The sequence below is a fragment of the Gopherus evgoodei genome, chromosome 3 (assembly GCF_007399415.2).
Source record: "Gopherus evgoodei ecotype Sinaloan lineage chromosome 3, rGopEvg1_v1.p, whole genome shotgun sequence".
NCBI lineage: Eukaryota > Metazoa > Chordata > Testudines > Testudinidae > Gopherus > Gopherus evgoodei.
Window position 1 is genome coordinate 25,184,449 of NC_044324.1, and position 25,739 is coordinate 25,210,187.

The window sequence follows — 25,739 nt, forward strand, 5'->3', positions numbered from 1 at the left end:
CTAAATATGTGCACAGCACTGGCTTTTCCCAGTCTTCTGGAACATCCCCCAACTTGTTAAAAAGCAGCATCGATGGTTCAGAGCATGCTTCAGCCAATTCCTTTCATACTCTTGGGTGCAAGATGTCTGGTCCTGCAGACTTAAAAATGTTGAAATTTAATAGTTCCCATTTACCATCCTCCCTAGTTACTGGTGGAATAGAAAGTATTTCATTATCACTGCACAATGTGAATAAATCAGCCTGCTTCTTTCCACATACTGAACAGAAATATTTGTCCAGTACATTTTCTACCTCATAAGTGAGAATGTTATTATTCTCGTCTAGTATCAGTCGTAGTCGACTCCTAGAATTTTGTTTGTTCCTGATAGATTTCAAATATTCCTTCATATTGTCCTTATCTTATCATCAAGGGGGCAAAAGCTAATAGTAGTCCTCAAATGGCTAAATAAACTCACAGTTCACAATGAATTCAAAATGAAGTTCCTGAGGTCCAGTGTTAGCTCTAGTGGAGACTGGAGAATTTCTGATGTTGAACGATCCTCACAAGGTGATTCTCCAGTCTCACCAGCAATACTTGAACATAGAAATCCACACCCCACTGCCGTAGTTCCCTCCTCTCTTTCAGCCTGGATTTAGCTCCGTAACACACTCATTATTCCATATTGACCAGGAGAGCTCCCTTTCCTTCCTCTTTTTGTCCTGTAAGACTCAGAAAGAGAAATTCTGGCATCATCTCTTAAATTCTTCTTAACAGACCAGACTACTTACTTCAGGCAATCAAAGTCCGATTACATGGCCTATACATCTTAAGTTTTTTCTCACACACTTATCACCATACTATCTAAGGGTTTTAAGGTATTGCTGACTGCAAGTTGTAATTCAAAGCTTTTCTTTGACAAAACATGACCTTTTAAAAACTAACATTTTTGTGGAAATGTGATTCTTTTTTTCTGAAAAAAGATTCTGAAATTCTTGATAAAAAAACAGCTTTTTTTTTTTTTTTGGTTTTCAGTATTTCAGTTTTTTGGCCCTCCCCTCACCACACACACTCTCTCTCCCTTTTGTCCTGTGCCTCCTCCCTTTCTTCAGTGGGAAAAAGGTGCAGGAGAACTGAGAAAAAAATAATTAACTGAAAAACCAATATGTGAAAGAAAGGGTTTTTAATAACATTTTTAATTTAAAAAATGGGAACATTTCAAACATTTTCACAAAACATACTATATTCTATTCAAGGGAGCTCAAGGGAGTTAAGGGCTAGATCCATAAAAAAAGGTAGGTGTTGCAATGCTCAACAATGCAACATCTAATGTTTAGGTTCCATGCCACCCAGTGGAATCCAGAGCTCCAAGTTAGGCATCTAGGCTCCCTATATAATGCATGGAGAAAGATAGGCACCTAAGAATGAAATCCATCAATGTGCACCTGCTCAGTGGTGAGCCACCTTAGTTAGCCAATAAGAAATGCCAAGAAGACAGGTGGGTCCTAAAAGTGACTGAGATACCTAAGTCTGGGATGGAGGAAGACACCTATTTCCATTTGGGATTCACAGCCATAAACCATCTCCTGGACTTAGGTGCCTAAAGTGCTGCTGCTGCTGCATGCTCTAAGCATGCCTACAAATTTGGGCACCTTGGGCAAGATATGTGGGTGAACTGGCAGGAACTTAGGTTCCTAGGGGACTGGAAAAATCAGATGCCAAAGGACTTTGGGCACCTCCAGTGTGGATGACAGCTGAGCAGGGGTTTTGAAGATCTTAGTGGTGGATTTAGGCACCTAAGTCCTTTTTTTTGGATCTAGCCCCAACTCGAGCGACTTTCAGTGGCAGCCAGATATCTAACTCTGTTTGGCATCTTTGAAAATTCCAACCTAACTGCCTGAGAGACCCGCGAGACAGTACAGAAAACCTCTAAGTCTGCTTAGTAGACAGTCTAGATTTGCCCGTTCTTCAGTAAACAACCTCTTATACTGGACTGTGCTGTGAAACAGCTGGATTTTTAGTCCTTCAAAGCCAGCTCTACCATGGCGGTTTCATGGACTGAGTGGAGAGGGTAATTGCTACAGGAGCAGCAATGCAGTATTCTCTATTCACGTTTATAGGCGACAACAGAACCAATTACTCAGTGGCTCTGAGCAACCGATCTTCTCTTAGCCTAGCAAGGCATTGCACACTGCTAATTAGTGCCCATTGGTCCAGGCTTTTGAACGGATCAGGTACACATAGAGAGCTTTACTCTACTTTTAGCTCAGATATGGATGCCATCCTGAGCTGTTAGTTATCTCCACTGGATTGGACTGATAATTGAAAAGTTTAATTAAGTTCATAAATTTTAAGGCCAGAAGGGACAATCAGATCATCCAGTCTGACCCCCTGCATATCACAGGCCGTTAAAGACCACCCAGTTGCCCCTGTATTAAGCCCAATAACTTGTGTTTGTCTTCCAGAAAGGCATCTATTCTCAAGACAAAGTTAGGCTGAGTCTTCTGTGGAAGAACATGACTGATGATTCCTGCTTAAATCATGCCACTAAGGGAAACTTTAGTGTCAGCTTACTAGCCCATCAGCTTATAGAAGTGATCAATGGAGGCCCAGTGATCCACACTGGTAAATGGAAAGGTCATAAATTTGATTTATAGGTACGAAGAATCTCTCTTTCATCCTCACTTTCTATTATTCTTATTTTCACACTATTGCCAGGCTGAATGCTCCCACCTTCAACTGGAAAATGTGCAGTATGTCCCCCATACACTGCAATACTAAATGATGGCAGACGTTGCTTTATGCCATCAATTAAGGAAGCCAAAGACACTCATCTTTTCACATGTTTATTGAGTAAACTCCAAGGAAGTGGTAGCAGTAGTTACACTAAAATGTCTTAGGCCTTGGCTACACTGGCGCTTTACAGCGCTGCAACTTTCTCGCTCGGGGTGTGAAAAAACACCCCCCCTGAGCACAGCAAGTTACAGCGCTGTAAAGCGCCAATGTAAACACTGCCCCAGCACTGGGAGCGTGGCTCCCAGCACTGAAAGCTAATCCCCACGGGGAGGTGGAGTACCTGCAGCGCTGGGAGAACTCTCTCCCAGCGCTGGCGCTGCAACCACACTCACACTTCAAAGCGCTGCCACAGGAGCGCTGTACAGCTGCAAGTGTAGCCATACCCTTAGAGGACTGAATTGTTTAGATGCGTGCTATTCAGCCAGTAGGCTGTGACCCCCACAGGGGCCACTAAGGACAAATGGGGGAGTTGGAAGGCACTGCAAAATTTTATCACAAATCTAAAGTAAAATTTCCAGAATAACTTCAGGGTGGCCAAAACCTTGAAAGTTAATGAAATCAATTTAGTTGTATTATGTAGCTTATTGTACTATCATTTTTTTTACTTTTACTTTTCTAGTAAATGTAATGGGAGGAGATCACAAATATTTTTGACTACAAATAAGGGGTCACCAACCTGAGAAATGCTGGTTTAAGTGATTGGGAAAGCCCTTAGACTCTTTACCTCTATGTCACTGATTTTAATCCAGGTAAGATTAATAGTGAGAAAAGGTGTCATAAACAGATAGCTAAGGGTTAATGTTTCTTTCACCTATAAAGGGTTAACAAACAGTGACCTGCAAACACCTGACCAGAGGACCAATCAGGAGACAAGATACTTTCAAATCTCATGGAGGGAAGCCTTTGTTTGTGGGGTTTGGGTTTGGCTTTGTTCTCTCTGGGTCTTGGATGGGGCTCGAGGTGCAACCAGGTTTCTGCCAATCTCCCTGCTACAGTCTCTTATCTATTCAGAATGGTAAGTAAGAAAAGGCGGTCATAGTCTTTTAATTTGTTTTTTTCCATTTGCATATGTGTACTTGCTGGAAGCAGCTTAAATTGTGTTTCTGCTGAAGAAAGTTTCTTTCTATTGTTTATAAGTTAAAAGACCCTGTAACTGTTTACTATCTAAATTGCAGAGATAAACCTTTTACTTTTTTCTTTCTTTTTTTATTAAAAGTTTTGCTTTTAAGACCTGTCTGATTTTTTTCTCCTAGTTAAGGCTTGAAGGACTTGAGTCTGTGTACTCACCAGGGAATTGGTGGGAGAAAGGAAAGGGAGGAGGGAAGAAAAGCCTGCTCTCGGCGTTTATCTGTGTATCTCTCTCTGGGGAAGAAGGGAGGGGAAGTGGTGATTCAAGGATTTGAATTATGGTGATCTCCTAGGGTACCCAGGGCAGGAAAGATCTGGGAGGAGGTAAAGGGGGGAAGGCAATGGTTTATTTCCCTTTGTTGTGAGACTCAAGGAATCTGGGTCTTGGGGGTCCCCAGGGAAGTGTTTGGGGACACTAGAGTCTATAAGGCGCTCTACTTAAGTCCTGATTGGTGGCAGCCTATCAGATCTAAGCTGGTAATTAAGCTTAGGGGAATTCATGCTAGTACCCATATTTTGGACGCTAAGGTCCAGATTTGAGACTTATACTATGACAAAAGGTCATTACAATCTGGTCACTCCAGAGTGGCTCATGTAAAAAACTGGTGGTCTCCATTCAGATCCTAGTGGACAGGCATCCACAACACATACTGCATTCCACTATCACAAATGGCACCAATGAATACCCTTGCAGGCCCCCTTTCCATAAAGCCCATGACTGGATGGTCATTGAGGGTGAACTACTCTCTCGGTCCTCATTGCTGATATACTGATCTTGGCAATAGGATGCAATGACAACATGCTGTGAGATGGTGCCTTTCATTCTCAAGGCTCCCAAAACCATTTACAGTCTGACAAACTGTATAGAAATCATTTCACTCACTGCTGAAATGCAGCCTCCTCTGAGTGAAACACAGCAGCTATTAACAAAGCATGACATCACTGTACAACAGTTTAAGCCAGGTACTTCATAAAGATAGTGCATCCAACTGAAACCACAGGGGGAAGAGAATGCATTTTCCAAACTGGAATTTGGCCAAGACACTGAGGGTAACAGCTATTCTTACAAAAAATAAATAAAAATGAAATGGTTCAGATCTGACTCAGAGGGAAGGCTACAACTTTGTGACTCATTAAATGGCATTTCCTGCTGCACCTAGGAAACCCAGCCAACTACCAACAATACCTGACCATGCTTAGCTTACAAAATCTACCAGGACTGCAGCACAGCATTTCATGACTGCAGTAGTCAAGTACTTTTGCTTAGAAACTGGGAGGCTTGTAACATAGACCTACCACAGCAATATGGAGGGACAGGGGAAGAACCCCTGAGTATTGCAGATGGTTAATATTATAGCCAACTGTAAACAGCAGGTCAACTAAATGCACTTTGAGCCAGGCTGTTATCCCACCAGAGAGTGGACGCCAATGCACAGGAAAGAAATGGAGTGAGAAAAAGGTTGAAAATGGAACGATTCATTTGAATTATTAGAAAATCCCATTAGTTTCTGGTTGACCAGAGGCAAGATGTCATAGAGTTTAAAGCCAGAAGAGACCACTAGATTATCTACTCTGAGCTTCTGTATGGCTCAGGCCACCAACCAGAGTGCAACCAGAACCACACACTAATCCAACAACTGAAGTGAGCCCAAAGTATTCTGACCCACAGGACTAGACTGCTGTGTGTCAGAAGCCAAGGTGCACCAGTGCTGAGGCCACCACAATGGCAGGGAAATGATCAAGTGAGATGTGCTCAGATAATCCTTGCAAGTGACCTGCAACCCAGGCTGCAGAGCAGTGTTTCCCAAATTTGGGATGCCGGTTGCCGCTGGCAGGCCGGGCCGGTTTGTTTACCTGCCCCGTCCGCAGGTCCGGCCAATCGCGGCTCCCACTGGCCATAGTTCACTGCTCCAGGCCAAAAGGGGCTGCTGGAAGCGGCAGCCAGTATGTCCCTCAGCCCACGCCTCTTCCAGCAGCTCCTATTGGCCCGGAGCAGTGAACCACGGCCAGCGGGAGCCGCGATTGGACAGACCTATGAATGCAGCAGGTAAACAAACTGCCCCGGCCCGCCAGGGGCTTTCCCTACATAAGGCATCCCAAGTTTGGGAAACACTGCTGCAGAGGAAGGAAAACAAAACACACAAACAAAAAATCAAGGTCACTGACAATATAAAAAACTCCAATTTCCAGGCATGTATTTTGAGACAGTTTTGTACTTGTAAGGAATTTTTAATGATTTTCTAAAATGCTGCACACAGCATTCGAGCATACAGATTGGCACAGTGCATTGGACCAGCGGTTCGCCTAGTCCCATATTCTGTTTCTGACAGTGCTCAACACTAGATGCTTCTGAGGAAGTTATGAATCTCCACCCCAAAGTGGGCAAGTATGGAAAAACCTGCCCACAAGGGAAGTTTTTTTCCTAACCATTTTAGAAGCTGGTTTATTCTCTGAAGCATGAGTTGAGATTGCTTCCTAACTCGTGGATTTTTTCTTTTGTAATCTTATCCACTAGGAAAATATGCTCATTTATTATCTACGAAAATGCCCAATTCCTTTTTGATTTGTGCTAAGCTTGTGACATAATGATATCTTGTGGCAGTGAGTTCCAAAAGCTACTTCTTTTTATTATTAATACATTTACTGCCTTTCAATTTAATCAAAAGCCAAAGGCAGAAAACACAAAATCCCTTCCAGCCTCTGCTTTTCGTGTATAAGAACTAAGGATAATTGCAGTTTCTGTGCTTGACAGAGTCCAGGCTTGTTCATTCCATGCATCTCCCAGGGGCACAATTTACCTGAGAGGTGGCATGGAGGAATCCAGACCATTGCCCCACCCTCCTTTCAACAGCAGCATACAGAGGAGTGGTGTGAAGCTACACATTTCATCCATGTGCCGAGGAGGAGAGGACGTGATCTTTTGAGGCACAATCCCTCCCAGCACTCCCCTTGGGGAAGGATGGTGCAGCTCTGCACTGCCCCCACACATGACAGAAGCTAGATGCCACAATTTAGTCCAAAATCTAGATGGAGTTAAGAAGAGAGTATGAAATACGCTAAAGGAGGTGGAAAATGAGATCTGTATGGAAGGGTTCAGCAAAATGTGCCAGTCAACCTGTGGAACTGCTTGCCAGAGGATGTTGTGAAGGTCAAGATAATAACAGGGTTCAAAAAATAACTAGATGAGTTCATGGAGGATAGGTCCATCAATGGCTATTAGCCAGGATGGGTAGGGATGGTGCCCTTAGCCTCTGTTTGCCAGAAACTGGGAATGGGTGACAGGATGGACCACTTGATTACTTGTTCTGTTCATTCCCTCTGAGGCACCTGGCACTGGCTAATGTCAGAAGACAGGATACTGGGCTAGATGGATCTTTGGTCTGACCCAGTATGGCCGTTCTTACATTCAGTCCACACATAAAATGCTCCATAACTGTCTTCAAATATATACAGAGATGTTATAAAGAGAACAGGGAACAGTTAATCTCTTTAGTCAAGCCAGACAGATCCTGAAATTATGTGGGCAGAAGCTGCAGCAGTGAAAATATTAGGAAACATTTATAAATGTAAGGACATTTAGGCACTGGAACAAGCTGTCAATGCAGTTTGTGGAATCACCAGCGTTGAAGCTATTCATGCTGGATTTGATGTCCTTCTATTAGGGATGATATATACAGAGTTAAATCATTCCTGCCATGATGCAACTCTCTCCTACCCCAAATGAGCCCATGTTAAATGTGATGTGCAATGGGGTGACCCACTTTGTAACTTAAAACAACATATACTGTAGTATAACTGGTAAAGAATCCTAAAACAGACATGCCAAAGAACATTGCTAGCATGGGAGAAAAGGTATCTCTGAGGGTACGTCCAGACTACCCACCATATCGGCGGGTTAAAATCGATTGCTCGGGGATCGATATATCGCGTCTAATCTAGACGCGATATATCAATCCCCGAGCACGCTTATATCAATTCCGGAACTCCATTAACCCCAACGGAGTTCCGGAATCGACACCGAGAGCCGCGGACATCGATCCCGCGCGGTGAGGACGGGTGAGTAATCCGATCTTAGATATTCGACTTCAGCTATGTTATTCACGTAGCTGAAGTTGTGTATCTAAGATCGATTTCCCCCCCTAGTGTGGACGAGCCCTCTGTAACCCAAGCAGACAACAGCAATAAGCTCCTGCATAACAAAGCAAGCCCAGACAATAAATAATGTCTTTCACGTTGTCCCTTTCATTATGAAGGATCCCAAAGCACTCTGCTAAAACTGATATACATGCTCTACACAGAGATCACTAAAAAGCAGCTGCTGAAAAGTCAATGGGAGCTCAGTGCCTAGCTGCCCTTTGTGCCTTTGAAAATCAGTCCCTCAAACCCACCTCACAGAGTGAAGGAACTGTACTGAGTGCTGTGGATCTCTGAGCTGATAAATGCGAGAGGACTCCTTCCCCAAGGCTATGAGGAGGAGCAGAGGTGGCCTGCAGTTGCTAAGAACTGACGTAAGCTCCATAACACTAGAATCCTCTTCTGTGTGAATGGGAAGGCTCAATGGACCTGTGCAGCAGTGTATCCTCCAGATACGTACTTCAGTGGAGCCTTCAGTCCCTGGTCTCTCTCCTTGCGCAGGACTTCTGAGTATGAATGCTCCAGGATTGCCTACAGAGACAGGCTGCATGGTGTGCTGGGCTGTAGAATGTCACTGGCAGACTCCTCATATCCTGCCCAAAGCCACATGCATCCAACTGATCTGCTTTCAGTTAGCACACATAGGCCATACAAATAAATTCTGATGCCCTTTAATCCTGCTGAAGCGCTCCTCATTCTGCAATAGGGTTGCCAGGTGTCCAGTTTTCCATTGGAATGCCTGCTCAAAAAGGGACCCTGGTGGCTCCGGTCAGCACCGCTGACCTTGTCATTAAAAGTCCAGTCAATGGTGCAGCAGGGCTAAGGCAGGCTCCTTGCCTGCCATGGCTCCATGCGGCTTCCAGAAGCAGTAATATGTCCCCTCTCTGGCTCCTATGCGTATGGGCAGCCAGAGGGCTCCGCATGCTGCCCCTCACCCCAAGTGCCATCTCAGCAGCTCCCAATGGCTGGGAACTGTGGCCAATAGGAGCTGCAGGGGTGTCTCCTGTGGACAGGGCAGTCTGCAGATCTCCCTGACCATGACTCTACATAGGAGCGGGAGTGGGGACATGCTGCTGCTTCCAGGAGCTGCTTGAGGTAAGTGCCACGCAGAGCAAGCACCCCAGACCCCCTCCTGAGCTCCAATCCCCTGCCCCAGCCCTGATCCCTTCCTGCCCTCTGAACCCCTCAGCCCCAGCCCAGAGCCCCCTCCTTCACCCCAAATCCCTCATTCACAGCCCTACCCCAGAGCCTGCATCCCCAGATGGCCTTCACCACCTCCCACACCCCAGCCCCTGCCCCAGCCTGCTCCTGCATCCCAAATCCCTCATCCATGGCCCCACACCAGAGCTCACACCTCCAGCTGGAACCCTCACTTCCCCCGCACAGCAATTCCCTGTCCCAGCCCAGAGCCCCCTCCTGCACCCTGAACCTGTCATTTCTGGCCCTACCCTGGAACCTGCACCCCTCAACCCAGAGCCGGTACCCCCTCCCACATCCCAACCTCCTGCCTCAGCCCAGAGCCCCCTCCCACACTCCGAACTCCTCAGCTCCACCCTACATCCCAAAGCTGAAGCCCGCACGCCCAGCCGGAGCCCTCGGAGAAGAGGCAGGGTAGAGCCTCAGAGGAGGGTGGGGCAGGGGGGGCAGGGCAAGGGTGCTCAGTTTTGTGTGAGTAGAAAGTTGGCAGCCCTTTTCCTCATGTAGTCACACTCAATCAATGGGTGAAATTTCAGCCCCACTGAAGTCAATAACAAAACTCTAATTGACACCAGCTGGGCTAGAATTTCACCCAATAGATCTATTTATGGCACAAAGTGTTCCTAAACATGAATAAGGGTATCAGAGCTTGGCACTCAATCATACAGTTTATTGTATGTAAGCATTATTACGGTGTTAACCTTTCTGCATAACTTTGCATAAATACAATGAAAGAATTTTATTCGGGACCACGTAAGAAGCCATAAATGTTGCTTTTTTTGACATTTTTTTTCATAAAATGGCTGCTTTTGCAATTAGCCATGCACAAATTGCACTGTTTTAAATTATTATCTGAATATGTATCATTGAACAAAATTCTCATACTTTGAAAAATCTGAGGATTTGGCTCAAAAATCAGAACTTTTCAGAGTGGACATTGCTACATTTTAAAATTCCCACGTTATCTGATTCTTGAGCCAACCCCGCAAAACCCCACAAGATTTTTGTACCCATCTTTGCAAGTTTCCACACAAATGCACAAACCTTGAATACAGATATTTTCTAGTATTGGGGCCAATATTTGCACAGCTCAATGGAAATCTTGATTATGAGGCTTCAGAGCTACAGCATTTAAAATCACAACTTCAGTTAATTCCTAAGGAATTGAACATAAGAACCTAAGAATGGTCCTACTGGGTCAGACCAAAGGTCCATCTAGCCCAGTATCCTGTCTTCTGACAGTGGCCAGTGCCAGGTGCCCCAGAGGGAATGAACAGAACAGGTAATCATCAAATGATCCATCCCTTGTCGCTCATTCCCAGCTTCTGGCAAACAGAGTCTGGGGAAACCATTCCTGCCATTTGAGTAATAACCATTGATGGACCTATCCTCCATGAACCCTGTTATGGTCTTGGCCTTCACAACATCCTCTGGCAAGGAGTTCCACAGGTTGACTGAACATAATAGCTTAACTACATGAGGGCGGGCCTCTTATTTCTATGGGTGTGCTCAATAGCTGCTAGAACATCTAGAAGATGTTCATGTCATATGAAAGTCAAGCTGGGTTTGCTTGGGTCCTGCATCAAAAGGACAAAAACAAGGTGATTGGTGCTTCTTGCAATAGTATTTATAAGTTTTGGTTGTGCTCAGAAAGTCTATTGCTTGAAACAAAGTTAAAAAATACTGTGGTATTTCAGGTATCGATAAACATCAGATCATATGCACTTTAGCCCTCTGATTTACATATGGGATTTAAAATGGTGTTAGAGGCCTCTTTTGCACTAGGGGTTTTTCCTAATACTTCTCATCACACATCTATTGGTGGTAGCACAAGTCTAGACAAGGTGCTCACCAGATTTTAACAACTGGGTACTTTTGACCTGCTCTGAGAAAGATTAGGCAAAATGATGTTTAAAACAATAGCAGCTTCCTGGAGTCCTGGCAACACTTGTGCTCCCCTTTTGCTGCCACTGGAGGAAGCTAATAGTAGCAATGGGGTGACATTTTAGGGGGAAAACACCGCTAGTTTAGACACAGCCCTGATACGTATCCTGAGATTTCTTCCTCTGCCCTCAGGCATGGAGTAATGGAAGCTTATGGTACACCCCTCCATAAAGCTTTTGTGCCTCTTCCTTCTATTAATTGTTACATTATTTATTTGTATGATAGTAGCCTAAAGGTCCATCTGAGATCAGGGCCCCATTTTGCTAGCTGTCACACAAACATAGAGTAAGAAATAGCCCGCCCTGGAGATCTTACAAGCTACATGGATGAGACATGGGGGGCCACAGAGGGGACACATTCTTTCAATCCAGTTTGGTGGTGGCTGAGTAGCACAGGTGCTGAGCTACCAGTCAGGGGTTCATATCTCACTCACTCTCATTCAGAAAGACCTCCTGAAAATGGATACCTGATCCATTGGGTTGAAAAAGTCCAAAGTAGACAGACATGCTGCTAGCCAGATCACTCCCTTGTGTGCCATTGGCTACAGAAATTGACGTGCCTTAACTACGTCAGCCTGATGAACTGAATGCAGCTCACTGTGGACTCTGATACTCCCTAATAAACAGTGATACTTCCTAGTACAATGAGTGTAATGACACTGTTATTATATTGCAATTATAGGTTTTGATACTACCTATAATTGCCACTAATCTATATAACACTATACGACTGAGAATAAGTACCTTGTAAAACAATGCAGTTAATATATGTGAATTTCAAAAATACAGGGTCAGATCCTGAGCTGCTGCAAACTGGTATAGCTTCAGTAGAGCAATCTGGTCCATATGCATTAAGACTAACAAGAGGGAGGTAAAATGACTCAGTTATGTCCTTAACCATCTGGTTATATTAATTTGTGATCATTAGATGCGGAAAAGCATACCTCTGGCATGCATATAGCAATTTTGAAATTGTGTTGTGAGTTATCAACCTAAATCCAAAAAGGAAAATGTGAAAATCTAACTGAACATTGTTTAGGCACACAACAGGTGCCTGATGTTTTGACAACCTAGCTTTAAATGACAGGTTTCAGAGTAGCAGCTGCGTTAGTCGTATCTGCAAAAAGAACAGGAGCACTTGTGGCACCTTATAGTCTATAAGATGCCACAAATACTCCTAGCCTTAAATATCCATCCATTAGAGATTTTCTGGTGCAATGGTCCATAAAGAAATCACCCTCATGACAAGCTACACTCCAGATTTGTAGAAAATTGATAAAATAAGAGACAATTCAGAATCTTGACTATTGGGATAGCTCTTCTGGTGCCTTCTCCCCAAGTATTCAACGTTCAGTCAAAGTTCTGCTAGACCCCTGTGGACAGGGCAGGCTCCAGGCCCCAGCATGCCAAGTGCATGCTTGGGGCGGCAAGCCATGGGGGCAGCAGGCAGGGTGCCTTCGGCGGCTTCCCTGTGGGAGGTCCGCTGGTCCCACGGCTTCTGGACCTCCCGCAGGCACGGCTGTGGGAGGTCTGCCAAAGCCGAGGGACCAGCGGACCTCCCGCAGGCAAGCCACTGAACGCAGCCTGCCTGCCATGCTTGGGATGGCGAAATGCCTAGAGCTGCCCCTGCCTGTAGAACTGGTAGTGGATCGTTCCAAAAGTCACGTCACAATCACATCCAAGACAGAACTGTCCCAAATTCTGGATACACAAAACTGTGTGTTTCTGCTAGTACACAACCCAGTGAACAACAACAACAAAAAAGAGCTCTCACCCTTGGGAGGTCTGTCCAATAAACCCAATGTTTCCGCAGTGCCTTTTTATTACAGGGGAGCTGGTGGTGACTCCTCTATATAGGTTGCCTCACCACTTTCCATTGTAAGAGTCTTGCAGTGTTTTCTGAGGAGATCTACCATTGAAATTCAGCAGGCAGAAGGCCCTCAGGCTAGAGAAGTACCTTTTCTTTGTCTCATGACATTCCATTCAGGTGTGGCTGAGATATAAATAGTTAACAGCCACCATTTCCCTTCTCCCCTTTGCACGGCTCAGAGAAATCTTGTCAGCCTGCCAGAATGCTAAGTGAACATGAACATTCTAAAGAGTCCAGTCTAGGCTGCCTCCAAAGCAGCAGCAGCAGATACTGCACAGGGAACAGCTGTGAGCTGCCAGCAGGGCCACTCCACAACATTTTGGTACCTGAGGCAGGGAGCTCAAATGAGGCCCGCGTATCCCCTCGCTTGGACCAAAACTTTGAAAGGTCTCAATTCTGCCTTCTTCCTGTTCTACTTCTCTCATGGTACTGCTCTGCTACCTACTCCAGTAAAGGAGAACTAACAACTTAAAATGCCTCGTTCAAAAATGTTAAGTAACACTTAACTTTCAAACACTTGAATAGCAAATGTCACTTTTCTTGTCTGCATAGTAAACACTGGCATTTCTAGCTGTTTGAATAATCAAAGTGGTGCTTTCCATGCCTTCTTGGTTGCAAAGATTTGAACTGCTTCCTGAAGGTCCACAGTCTGGGCCAGCTCATGCTCTGCTGAGATGGTTGCAAGGCCGACTCCAGCTTCTCCGGTGTCATTGTGGAGCGTAGATGTGTTTTTATTAACTTCAGCTTGGGGAAGCAGCATTCTCCACTGGCAACTATTACAGGAAGTGTTAGAAGTATGCACAGAGCAGAGAAACAAAAGCTTTTGGAAAGAGAGTGGTCATCTTATTTGTGCACATATATTCCAGAACAGGTTTTGGAGTTGATCCTGCTGAAATGTATCTTGAAAGGGCTTTCAGTTCATCACCTAAATCACTCGCATCAATATTGCACATATCATCGTGTGTCAACACTGTCTCTAGTGCCCTGCATTGCTGGTGTAGGTCTTTTTCAGGTACAGTGAGGAGTTTTGGAATATCACACAACATCCCAAATATACTGCTGTGTTCTTTGAGCTGCATGAAACATTCTTCAACTGACAGTATTGCACCATCTAGCACCCAGTTAAAGAATTGAACTTTGAATTGTTGTTTGGGTCTCTTAAGGGATTATCCCGTGCCTCATAATCAAACTGTCTTCTTCTTCGGTGACTCTTGTATTCTTGAATGGGTGGGAAAATAGCTTCAGTGTGAAGTTCCTCTGCCAACTTCTGTGCACTCTTCAGAACGTTTTGAAATCCCTCATCTGACCGGTAAGACTGTAGGAATGACTTTGCTTTGTCCAGTTGTTCCATTGCTCCAGATATATCAAGGTCAACACCTTGGAGTATCTTGCTTACAACATTTATTTCAAACAGTATGTCATACTACGACACTGAGCCAAACAGAAATTTGAAGTTATGTGTGTTTCTGGCGATTCCATTTCCCTCTGCCACTGTTCTCCCATGAACAGTTCCTGTCATGGCATTATCCTCCATAATGGCAACTATGGCACCATCTATCTTCCCAGTTTGGTGTTTGATAGGCTTTACCGCCTCCATTCGACTTTCCCATCGTGTGGCACTCAGTGGTTTCAGTGTCAGGGAGGATGTTCCCAGATGTTGCTTCAAAATTTGCCATCAATGAGTTGATGCAGAGAAAAATACAGAGATGCTTTGAATTTCATTAAAAAATTCAACAGCCTCACCAGAAGCTGATGCTGCATCACTGACCACCAAGTTCAATGAATGAGAACTGCATGGGACAAAAAAAGCTCAAGGATTTAACTCTTGGATCCGTGTCTGCACTCCTCTGTTCTTTCCTCTCATGTTGGGACCATTATTGTAGCCCTGACCTCTCCTGTCAGCTATCGCAATTCCCATATCTTCCAGCTTTTTAAGAATCACATTTGTCATACCAGCTCTAAATTCTAGAAAATGCTCTCTGACAGTCACCACTGCAGCTGCCAGGTCACCTGCACTCTGACTAACTGGAAGATCAGGCATCTTCTCACCACTCACATCCTCACTGGGCTCACCGTGAACATTTGTGTCTATGTAACTTAGGAGAGCTCCTTCCTCCTTAGATAGAAAAGCTTCCTTTGCTTGCTTTCTTTTTCTGAATGCTGCCCCAGAGGGGCGTCTTCTTCTTTCACTCGTGACTGCTGGTCTGTGCCAGCTATAGTGACTCTCAACACTCAATTGAAGGGGACAAATAAGCAGGCTGGGAGCAGGGCCTGAGTGAGGGAAGATATCAGTGTCTTAAGGGCCTAACTGGCTCCTACTACTTCAGTTGACTGCCTGTTCTCCTCAAGTGTGTTCAGGGAAGCGGCAGGAATCAGGAAGCTTCCTGAGAAGCTGGTGTTAATCAGTCCAGGCTCCTGGGGGGTGCTAGAGAGACAGATAAGAGGCTCCTTCTCCTCTCTCTCCCTGCAACTCCTGCTGCTTTCTGTTATTCTCTCTCACCTTTTCTCCTGCCTGTCCTTGTGCCCGCCTTCCTCCAGCACAGCGCCCCACCATCTCAGTGCATCTAGAGCAGAGAGAATACATATGCACCAGCAGCAGACATAATTTTCTACACTCTGGGTCCTAGTGGCAACCTCCCACAGCCTGGCATCTGAGGCAGCCACCTCAGTTTGCCTCATGGTAAGGTCAGCTCTGGCTGCCAGAGCCACTGTAGTGGTAGGAAGTGGTGTGGGGAAGAGTCAGGCTGCACTGGGCTTCTTCCATCAGATCTGTCATATGGCCCCAACATCCCAATTTCCTTCCCTGATGGCTTCACTTGAGGCAGGAGCTGCCCACTCCAGGGGGAGTGAAGAAGAGAACCAGGCTGGGCCAGCCCTCCACTCCCGTCACTTGGACACTACATGTGGCCTCAAAGGTGCATTCCGCCCTCCAGGATAACAACCGTTCCTGCTAACCATTAATGTTGTTAGTCCTGCAGCTCAAGTGGTGCTCTGTTCTGAAGGGTCAGGGCTGAAACCTTGCTGATGGTGCAGAAGAGCCGTCCGGGGGGGAGCAAGTGGGGCAATTTTCCCCAGGCCCCGGGCTCCGGAGGGGACCCCATAAGAGTTTTTTGGGGCCCCTGGAGCAGGGTCCTTCACTTGCTCTGGGGCCCCCGGAAAAGTCTCATGGGGCCTGGGCCCCTGGAGCTTCTTCCACTCCGGGACCCGCCACCGAAGTGCCCCAAAGACCCATGGCAGGGGGTCCTTTCACCCCGGGACCCACTGCTGAAGTGCCGGGTCTTCAGCAGCAATTCTGCGGTGGGTCCCGGAGCGGAAGGACCCCCTGCTGCCGAATTACTGCTGAAGCGGGGGCCCCCTACCGCCGAAGACCCCAGGCACCCTGAATCCTCTGGGTGGCCCTGTGGTGCAGTATGGGGTGCAATCACAGCTGTACATAATATAATTTCTTTGTACCTTTTTCCTTTAAAAACATCTTAGTAAATTGCATTTAAAAAATCTGTAGAGGGCACCTGACTTCAGGAGCAGGCCTCCATGTGACCTTGGGTAAGTCACAATTCTTGTCTTTCAGTTTATCCCTCTGGAAAAAATAAAAAACTTACTTACTATCTCTCTTGGGGACATGTGAGCATTCATCTAATCATGCCGAAACATCAGTTGGAAATTATTGGATGAAATATACATAAAAAGGTTATTTATTTAGTTCCTCCAAACAGAGTAAGTACAATGTAATCCTATGGAATATGTCCTTGCAATTTCATAAAGAGCCTTTTTCTGGTAGAAGTGAGCTCTAGAACACTGCAAATAAACATAAAATTACATTTAATCTCTGGCTAGCAAACTAACAGAGTTCTGTCTTCCACCCCAAATGGTAAACCAAGCCACCCCAATCTATTTTGTAACACAATTTCACTCCAGTGTTAGACTTTGTCCCCCTTGTGGCTGCATCGTGTAAAGCAATTTATAAGCCTGCCTAAAGCTCAAGCACTCTCTTGGTTTTAGATCCAGAGAGCTTACCAAGCAACTCAAATTCCCGCATGTGCCACCATTTGTGTTATGATCTGCTTCTGTGTTGGTCCTGTCCTGGCTCCCCACCCTGCTCCCAATTCTACGCTTTGTCCACCCAAAAGTCTACTCCAATTCCCCTCAAGCAGCCTTGATTCTGTCCCTCCTCTCCCACACATACCCCAAGTCACTCTCCTAATCCTCTCCATTTCAGCACCACCAGAGTGCCTGACACTCCCCAATTCCCACTTAGGATCCCTTTTCCCCATCTTTCAGCACCTTCTGCTGTCCCCCTCCTACAGGAAGATGACAGGGGAAGAACTTTGCCCCTTTACTGCAGGGCTACACCCACACTGCACAGCAGTTGGGCAGCCAGGAATACATGGCTTCCCCTCCCACTGGGTCCCTCTAGTCTGTGATGTGTCCACACATGGACTTTCACCCAGAGGAGCATTGGGAACTCAGACACCATCAGAATGGGAACAGCTTAAGAAACAAACTGGAAGAGAATGGAACGGAACATTCTGCCCACAGGCAAGATTTCCTTCAGATCCAAAAGTCAGCATGGAGCCTTTCAAGTTGGCCTGCTCTCCTTCCACTGAGACCTAGGATGAGGGGAAACACAAATGTTCAAATACACTGTGCAGTGAGATGACAATGTTTCTCCTTGTTGACTGCACAAAGAAATGAGGCGGCACCATCTCTGTGGATACTGCCTTATCTTCCTCTTCAGCATACTTCTCCAGCCTAGAATCTTGCAATCAAACTGTTAAACGAATGCAATTGAGATATGCTTAAAATACTGCACTAAAACAAACAATTCCCTTAAAAAATTTGCTCTTTAGCTGAACCTTCTGCCTCATGGTGCATCCCAAGCAAATCATTGCAGATGGTCTCTAAATTTCACAAGCCGGGTGATTATGTTCTACAGACTGAGACAGGTCCTGTGCTTACAGCCAGGCAGACACGAGGGCTGTAATCACCTCTCTCTCAATCTCATTCATGAACCAAACCATTCCTCCACCTCCCACACAAATGAAAGAAAAAGCCTCACCAAAGAGGACGCTACATATTATTTTCTTTGCCACTCCCTGCAGTCGTTCCTCACTCTTCCCACTGGCCCTCCGTCAAAGACACATCAACAAATATCCATTTTCTATACTGAGCTGACTAGTTTTCAATAACAAGTTCCCCCTTTGTTTTGTAACAGGGATTGATACAACTGCTGCTCTCCTATTGGCTGAGGTTCCAACAAAGTCATTCACTCTTTGTTTTGTTTGGGATTTTCATTTAATGTTTAATTGTTTTGGTAAGGGATGGGTCAGTTTAACAAGACGAAAAGGACCTGGACTTTCACTGAAGGTAAAATCTGCACTTTATACCCTAGGATGTAGTTTATAATCCCATCATTAAATTGCGTTAATCCCATTATTATGAAGATAGAGAATTACCCATCACAAAGAAGGGGACTCCCAGCAGTGTAGAGTTATATTTTCCATCAGTAATGAAAAATATCCCTGCCGCAGTGATGCTGGAGATACAGATTGTAAATACTCCCAATAATCCCAGGAAAGGTTTGCCACGCAGGCAGTCCTTCATGGAGCTCGAGAGCATAGCAGTCAGTAGAATGAGCAGCAGGCTCACTAAGATCTTGCCCTTGGCCAGGAGGCTGCTCTTGTGGAAGTCCTTCCAAAGACTAAAAGATGCCAGCGAGTAGAGCTGCAGATCTCGGTGATCCAGCTGCAGTTTGCGCATCAGTTTACAGAATTCATTCTCCCATTTTTCACCAATGAGGCCCTGGGCAACAGAGCCATAGGTTTGGAGGTAGTAGGTGATCTGGATGGCTCTGGCTGACTTCACTCGCTGGTCCTTGCTGTTTGGCACCTCCATGACCCCTCCAAGCTGGTGTCCAATAAAACTGCTCCTTCCATCCTGAAGAGAAAAATGAAAGAGAAGCATGTGGTCATTAAGAGTTAAAGGGACATAATTTTTTCTCGGTTTTATAAAAATGCACACTGAAGGCCAGATCAAAGCCCATTGAAGTCAATAGGAGACTCTCCATTCGCTTCCTTGGGTTTTGGGTCAGGCTCCTGCTCCTGTGCAATGACTCTGTGTTATTTAATCATAGTAGACCCATTTGCCATTCCGTGCCGCAGTTAAGGGGCTGCCAGAACATTCATCAGAGACTCGGATATTTGAGGACTAAAATGTAACATGCAAGCTCCTCACTCACAAAAGCTGATGATAGCTTTTCCAGACTGAAAACAACCACCAACAACAAAATTTCCAGTCACTGGAGTATGACAAATTTGAAAAGATCAATTTCTGGGACATTCGTGATGCCCTGCCACTGTGACATTGCTCTTAAAATAAATAGAAATGTTTACAGAAAAGTAGGTCCTGACTCTGATCTCAGTTACCCAGATGTACATCTGGAGTGACTCCACTGAGCTTAGTACAATTACTCTAGGTTTACACTGGTGTAATTGAGATAGGAATCTGTAAATTTATTTACATCAGTGTAACCCAAATCAGAATCTCCACTTTAGTCCATAATGTTGGAGAGTCCCTTTTTGTGTTTTGAAAGTATGGGCCTTATTCTGGTCTCTTATTCCAGTGTAAATCAGGTCAGTGGAGTCACACTACTGTAAAACTGGTGTAAGTGTGATCAGAATCAGGTCCCATGTATTGAAAACTGATTATTTCATGTACAGTCATCTTGCCAAGCTCATATGCTTCCATTCTTAGCATCAAAGACTTTTGAAAGATCTCTAGCAATGGGTTATCCAAAGGACCCTGTCCCTGCACAATGGCAAGCTTCCTTTGACTTCACTGGGGAATGGATACAGTCTTAAATGCAGACTCAGGATGCATTAAAAGGGTGGATTTGACAAGTCCCAGCATTAATAATCTACGTCATCAAGTATCAGAGGGGTAGCTGTGTTAGTCTGGATCTGCAAAAGCAGCAAAGAGTCCTGTGGCACCTTATAGACTAACAGATGTATTGGAGTGCATCCGACAAAGTGGGTATTCACCCACGAAAGCTCATGCTCCAATACGTGTGTTAGTCTACAAGGTGCCACAGGACTCTTTGCTGCTAGTTCATTAAGAAGACTCTAAATTTCTGCCAGGTAGCAAATAACACTTTTAAAAAAGTGCTTACACATTTATAAACTCGAATGAGAGATTTTTAATTTTGTTTCTATCATATCTAAAACAAATATAAAAATCTAAAGCAACTCAGACACAAGACAAGTTAGAATTATAGCAGTCAGAACCACAAGCTATATAACTGGTTTCAGAGTAGCAGCAATGTTAGTCTGTATCCACAAAAAGAACAGGAGTACTTGTGGCACCTTAGAGACTAATAAATTTATTTGAGCATAAGCTTTTGTGGGCTACAGCATCTGAAGAAGTGAGCTGTAGCCCACAAAAGCTTATGCTCAAATAAATGTGTTAGTCTCTAAGGTGCCACAAGTACTCCTGTTCTTTAAGCTACAGAACTATTATCTGGATGCTTCAGAGCATGAACTGATCAATAGCTTAGATCAGAAAGCTACTCCTTCCCACCCACCTATGCCGTAGCAAACGGTGAGGTACATTATGGGGGAGTTTCAGCTTCTAAGGCAGTGGTGGGCAAGCCGCTGGCAGGCCGCCAGACCATTTGTTTACATTTGCACGGCCGCCCGCAGCTCCCAGTGGCCACGGTTCACTGCTTCCCTCGGCTCCCACTGGCTGGGAACGGTGAACTGTGGCTACTGGGAGCTGCAGGCGGCCATGCAAATGTAAACGAACGGTTTAGCAGCCCACCAGTAGCTTGCCCTGACGGGCCACCTGTGGCCCACGGTTGCCCATCACTATTCTAAAGCACCTAATGGAAGCCACTTCCAGCAGCAATTGGGTTACATATAGGAATCACTGACTGAGAGTCTATGGCCTGTTCTATGCAAGAGGTTGATTAGATGGGCGAAACAGTTCTTTCTGTCCCCCTATAAAAATCAATCGATCAATCAATGAAGCAAAAGAGCAGACTTTCTGAACCAAAAGTGTGTTCCAGAATGGCTGCTCCTACATTTAATAAATATCAGGAATTCAGAGATAAGGCTGAAACTCAGTCACATACTTTCTTGTGCCTGCAGTATGCAGAGGACGTAGTCCTGCAGCAGAGAACCTTCTAACAGGGCATGGCCATGTGGCAGGGACTCAAATTGCAATCACATGCCAGCATCTAAAATCACCCAAGGCCATACTTACAAATGTCACATGAGCAGGGATGGCAGGACACAAAGGAGCAAGATAAGGCAGCTGTTTCAGTCTTGACTCTGAATATCCTTGTTTGTATAATTTCAGATCAGCTGTTTAATGCTATTTAATTTTTACTTTTTTGAGGAGGATGATACTCAGCATTCACAAACAACCACATTGGGTAAGTTTCCAAAGTGATATTTAAGGAGTTAGCAATGCAGATCCTATTAACATCAGATGAGCCAGCACACTTAAAATCTTACTTGCACTACTTAAAAAATTTAGGGACAAATGTCATACATGATAATATATATGCTGTGTTGATATGAAAATGTTTCCTGTCACAGCAGGACACTCCAGCAGCACAGCCTAAAACAGCTACTGAAGACAATGTATTATAATTCAGATTCCATTGATTTACTATGCAGCATGCACTGCAAGGTTACTGGAAACTTTCGGATAGCCATCTTTCACTGAAAAGTAGCATTTTGAAAGAAGAAACTGAACAGGCACAAATAAATCATCCTATACAGTATCTTCCATAAAATGGAAGATAATGGCTATTTGTTACATTAATGTACTGTCGGCTATCCCAGCCCATATGTCATCAAAATATAGAGAGCTCCTTCAGATGGAATCATGGAAATTAGAGATGGTGAACATCTTTAAAGGCATCCTGTCCATCTCCTCCTTGACAATGCAAGACTGTTTCATACAGAATCAAGTGTTTGACTCTCTCTACTTTTAAAAAATGCAAACAATGAGGCTTCCATCGTTGCCCTTGGGAAATGGTTCCACATTTTAATACGCTTCATTATTAAATATTATTATTCATTATTATTATTTATTTGTATTCTGGTACTGCCTCTATGCCCCAGGTGAGACCAGGGTTCCATTGAACAAGGCACTGTCTGAACACATAGTAAGAGAGAGCCATTGCTTACAGTGTCAAGCAAAGGTGGGTGGAGGGGGAAGGCAATATTGTTATACCCATTTTACAGATGGCAAACAGAGGTAGAGAGTTTAGGCGACTTGCCCAAATTTATACAGGAAGTCTATGGCAAAGATAGGTCTTGAAACCAGATCTCTTGAGTCTTACCCTGACTCTTTAACCATCCTTCTAAAAGCTATTGTTATTATATATTTCTGACATGCACCTACATTATGATATTCCTAATTTCATACCACCTGTTTCTAGTTTCACACTATAATTCCCCCACATAGATTATTTTACATTTATCAGGACACATTCAATTGCTATTTCTTGCTCATATTGCTCATGAAAATAAAAATAATACTTGGTGGTTGTGTAGCACTTTCTACCCAGCGATCTCATAGTGCTTTACAGAGGGAGTTAAGTATTATTAGCCCTGCTTTACTGATGGGGAAAAAGGCACAGAGGTTGAAATTGTCTTTCCCAAGGTCACTGGCAGGGCTGGAAATAGAACCCAGATCTCCTGATTCCCAGGCCAGGGCCTTGTCCACTTTCCTCTCATCTTTTGACCCTCTTTAGGCATCATTTCCCCTTTCTCCAGCTCCTCTGAAGCCCTTCTGAAGCTGAGGAGGGGGAACGCTGGAGGAGTGAGACAGGGGTGATAGACACATTCTCTGGCTTTGTCCCCCTGCACCTCCAAACCCCTGGAACTTTAGCAGGTAAGTTTATGCTGACCCTGTCTCAGAGGTGTCTATGGGTCAGAACTCCTTACTTGATCTTCAGGGGGAGATCACTCATGCCCCTAAAGCAAGAATTCAAAGGAAACTCAACGAATACAATGAGTGAGGCAATGGGGTGTTTGGTAAGTAATTAAAATATAGGATGGGCTCAAGAATGATTTTTAATGATTTCACTGTTATCTTCTATGTAGGTCATGGTGTCTGCGTTGAAGTTTTGAGAGAGAAACCAGTTCACGGCATCTTTTATAAATTTATTAAAAAGAATAAGTAAGCAGTTCTAGAACAAGCGAAATAAGTCACTAGCTAATCTAACAGTTTTCCTAACCTAATTTACAGTGGTACAATGCAACAGTCAAATTAAGGTTTAATTAAAATACAATCAATAAGTCAATAGTTCAATTTATCCATCTCACCAGTTACTACAATTAGTAACTAAATCAAATTATAATGAACAAGTTAAGAAAACCAATTCTCTTAAGATCTTACAGGAAGGCTAAGGGGAGAAGCATTTCCCTTTGATTTAAGCTATTTAGCTATGAGTCTTGTTAAAGGCAGATGCTATTCCATGCCTTAGCTTTGGGGAATCACAGCTCTGAAAATGATTTCCTGGTAACTCCCTCCTCTGGCTGCTTTGTTCCATTTAGCTCACTAGTCACAGAAATCAGAGGAAGGTTTTGTTTATCTAGCCCAGTGGTTCTCAACCAGGGGTATATATACCCCTTGGAGTATGCAGGGGTCTTCTGGGGGTACCTGAACTCATCTAGATATTTGCCTAGTTTTACAACAAGCTACGTAAAAAGCATGAGCAAAGTCAGTACGAACTAAAATTTCATACAGACAATGACTTGTTCATACTGCTTCATATACTATCCACTGAAATGAAAGGCAGCAATTTGTCAGTAATAGGTGCTGGGACACGTTTGTATTTTTGTGTCTGATTTTGTAAGGAAATAGTTTTAAAGTGAGGTGAAATTTGGGATATGCAAGACAAATCAGACTCCTGAAAAGGGAACAGTAGCCTGGAAAGGTTGAGAGCTACTGATGTAGCCAATTCCCTCTCCCCAATTTAACAGAGTGACTGCATCTTTCTGGCAGTCTGGCATAGACACAGAATGATTTCTAGAGTTCTACACTTTTAGAAGCTTTAGAATGACACTGCTTTAACACAGAGATCTCTTCCTGTTCAAATAGCAGACTTAGGGGTTGTAGTGTCTACTTTGAGAAGCACTTAGTGACACACAAAAACACAGAACACTTATGCACACACACTAGTGGGCATTGGAGTGATCTGAGCATCCTTACACTGCTCTACAAAGGGATTTTCACATCTTCCTCTCAAAGTTTTAAGTTCATATGACTGGCCTTGGAAGTAGATTGCTATTTACCATTGATTTATTGATAAGATATAGTTTGGAGCTGTTAAACATGCGGTGGGGAAAAGTTCAGCTTTTTCCTCTCTCTTTGTTATAGGCGTCAGGCTTGGCTTTGCCAATTGTCAGAGTCCCTCATCTCTCTTTCTTTGGATGGCCGGTCCAAGGAAGAGAGCAGGGGACAACTTCAGGTTGATGCAAAAAAAGAGTCTCTCCAGCCCCGTCCCTTCCTTCTTGCACAGTTAGCGTCTTTGGTAGGAATCAGTGACTCCTCTGCTCCTCACAGGGGACCACTTTCCAGTTAGAGGTGCCAGCATGTTGTGTATAGTTCAGTGTGGACCAATGACTTGGCATCTGGACCTTGAAATCACATTGAAGATTCCGGGTTAGAATGTACATGTCTTAGAGCAGTTTGATGATAAGGGCAAACAGATGGTTCTCAAAAACAGGGTGCAAGAAGATACCACGTGATAAGAAGATGATAGGCAAACTTCTGTTTAGGCCCAAGACATAAATGTCTTCATTGTTTAAATATAACTAATGACTGTTCACATTCCACATTCACTCATTCCCACACATCCTTGTAACAGTGAGTTAAGTATGAAACTGGGGAAATAACTCTAAGAGGCAGGGCTGGGCCAGCTCCAGGGTTTTTGCCACCCCAAGCAGCAAAAAGAAAAAAAAAAAGCTGTGATCGCGATCCGCAGCTCTACCACCGCTACTTCATTCTTTGGCGGCACTTCAGCGGCTGATCCTTCGCTCTGAGAGGGAGTGAGGGACCAGCCGCCGAATTGCCGCCAAAGACCCAGATGTTCTGCCCCTCACTGTTGGCCGCCCCAAGCAGCTGCTTGCTGGGCTGGTGCCTGGAGCCGGCCCTGAGGCAGAGTCTAGGGCAAGCAAGTGACTTATCCTAACACGCTTTTGACTACAAGCCAGAAAGCTGCTTTGGATATCCAGTTTCTAAATGCAACTTTCAGATATTTTTGGCTAACTACAGTTAGTCAGGCCTAAATCCAAATATGACCTATGTTCCCTACAACAATCTTGTAGTGTTTCCTGTCTCTTTACCTGTGAGCAGCCTCTGTAATGGACAATATGGACCTTAATATACTTTTTAATCCTCTGTTCAGTAAAACATACTGCACATCTGTTTAAATGACACCTGACCCTATAGAAAATACATATTGGAAATGCTTCAGAAATCACCTTGCAAGTTTTTATCTTGTTAGTCTGTGTTTTTCTCAGCCATCTCTTGTGTTTCTTTAATTGAGTCAGTATTTCTCCCTTGGGAGCAGATACGTTTACATACCTAGTGTCAGTTTCTACGTGTGCTGACCTTTGGAGTTTGAGCCTGCAGAACAGAGCTATGGTGGGTTCCAGCATAAACCCAACACATAGAAGT

General features: G+C 44.5%; 1 protein-coding gene across 3 annotated transcripts in view; it reads right to left on the bottom strand.

Moving 5' to 3' along the window:
- The window catches only part of PTCHD4 (patched domain containing 4), a 124,597-nt gene that overhangs the window by 55,845 nt on the left and 43,013 nt on the right, over positions 1 to 25,739 (bottom strand). For all 3 annotated transcript variants that reach the window (XM_030558428.1, XM_030558427.1, XM_030558426.1), the window contains one exon: positions 18,500 to 18,980. In XM_030558428.1, coding sequence (XP_030414288.1) covers positions 18,500 to 18,980 — 481 coding nt within the window. The remainder of the gene's footprint in view (positions 1 to 18,499; positions 18,981 to 25,739) is intronic.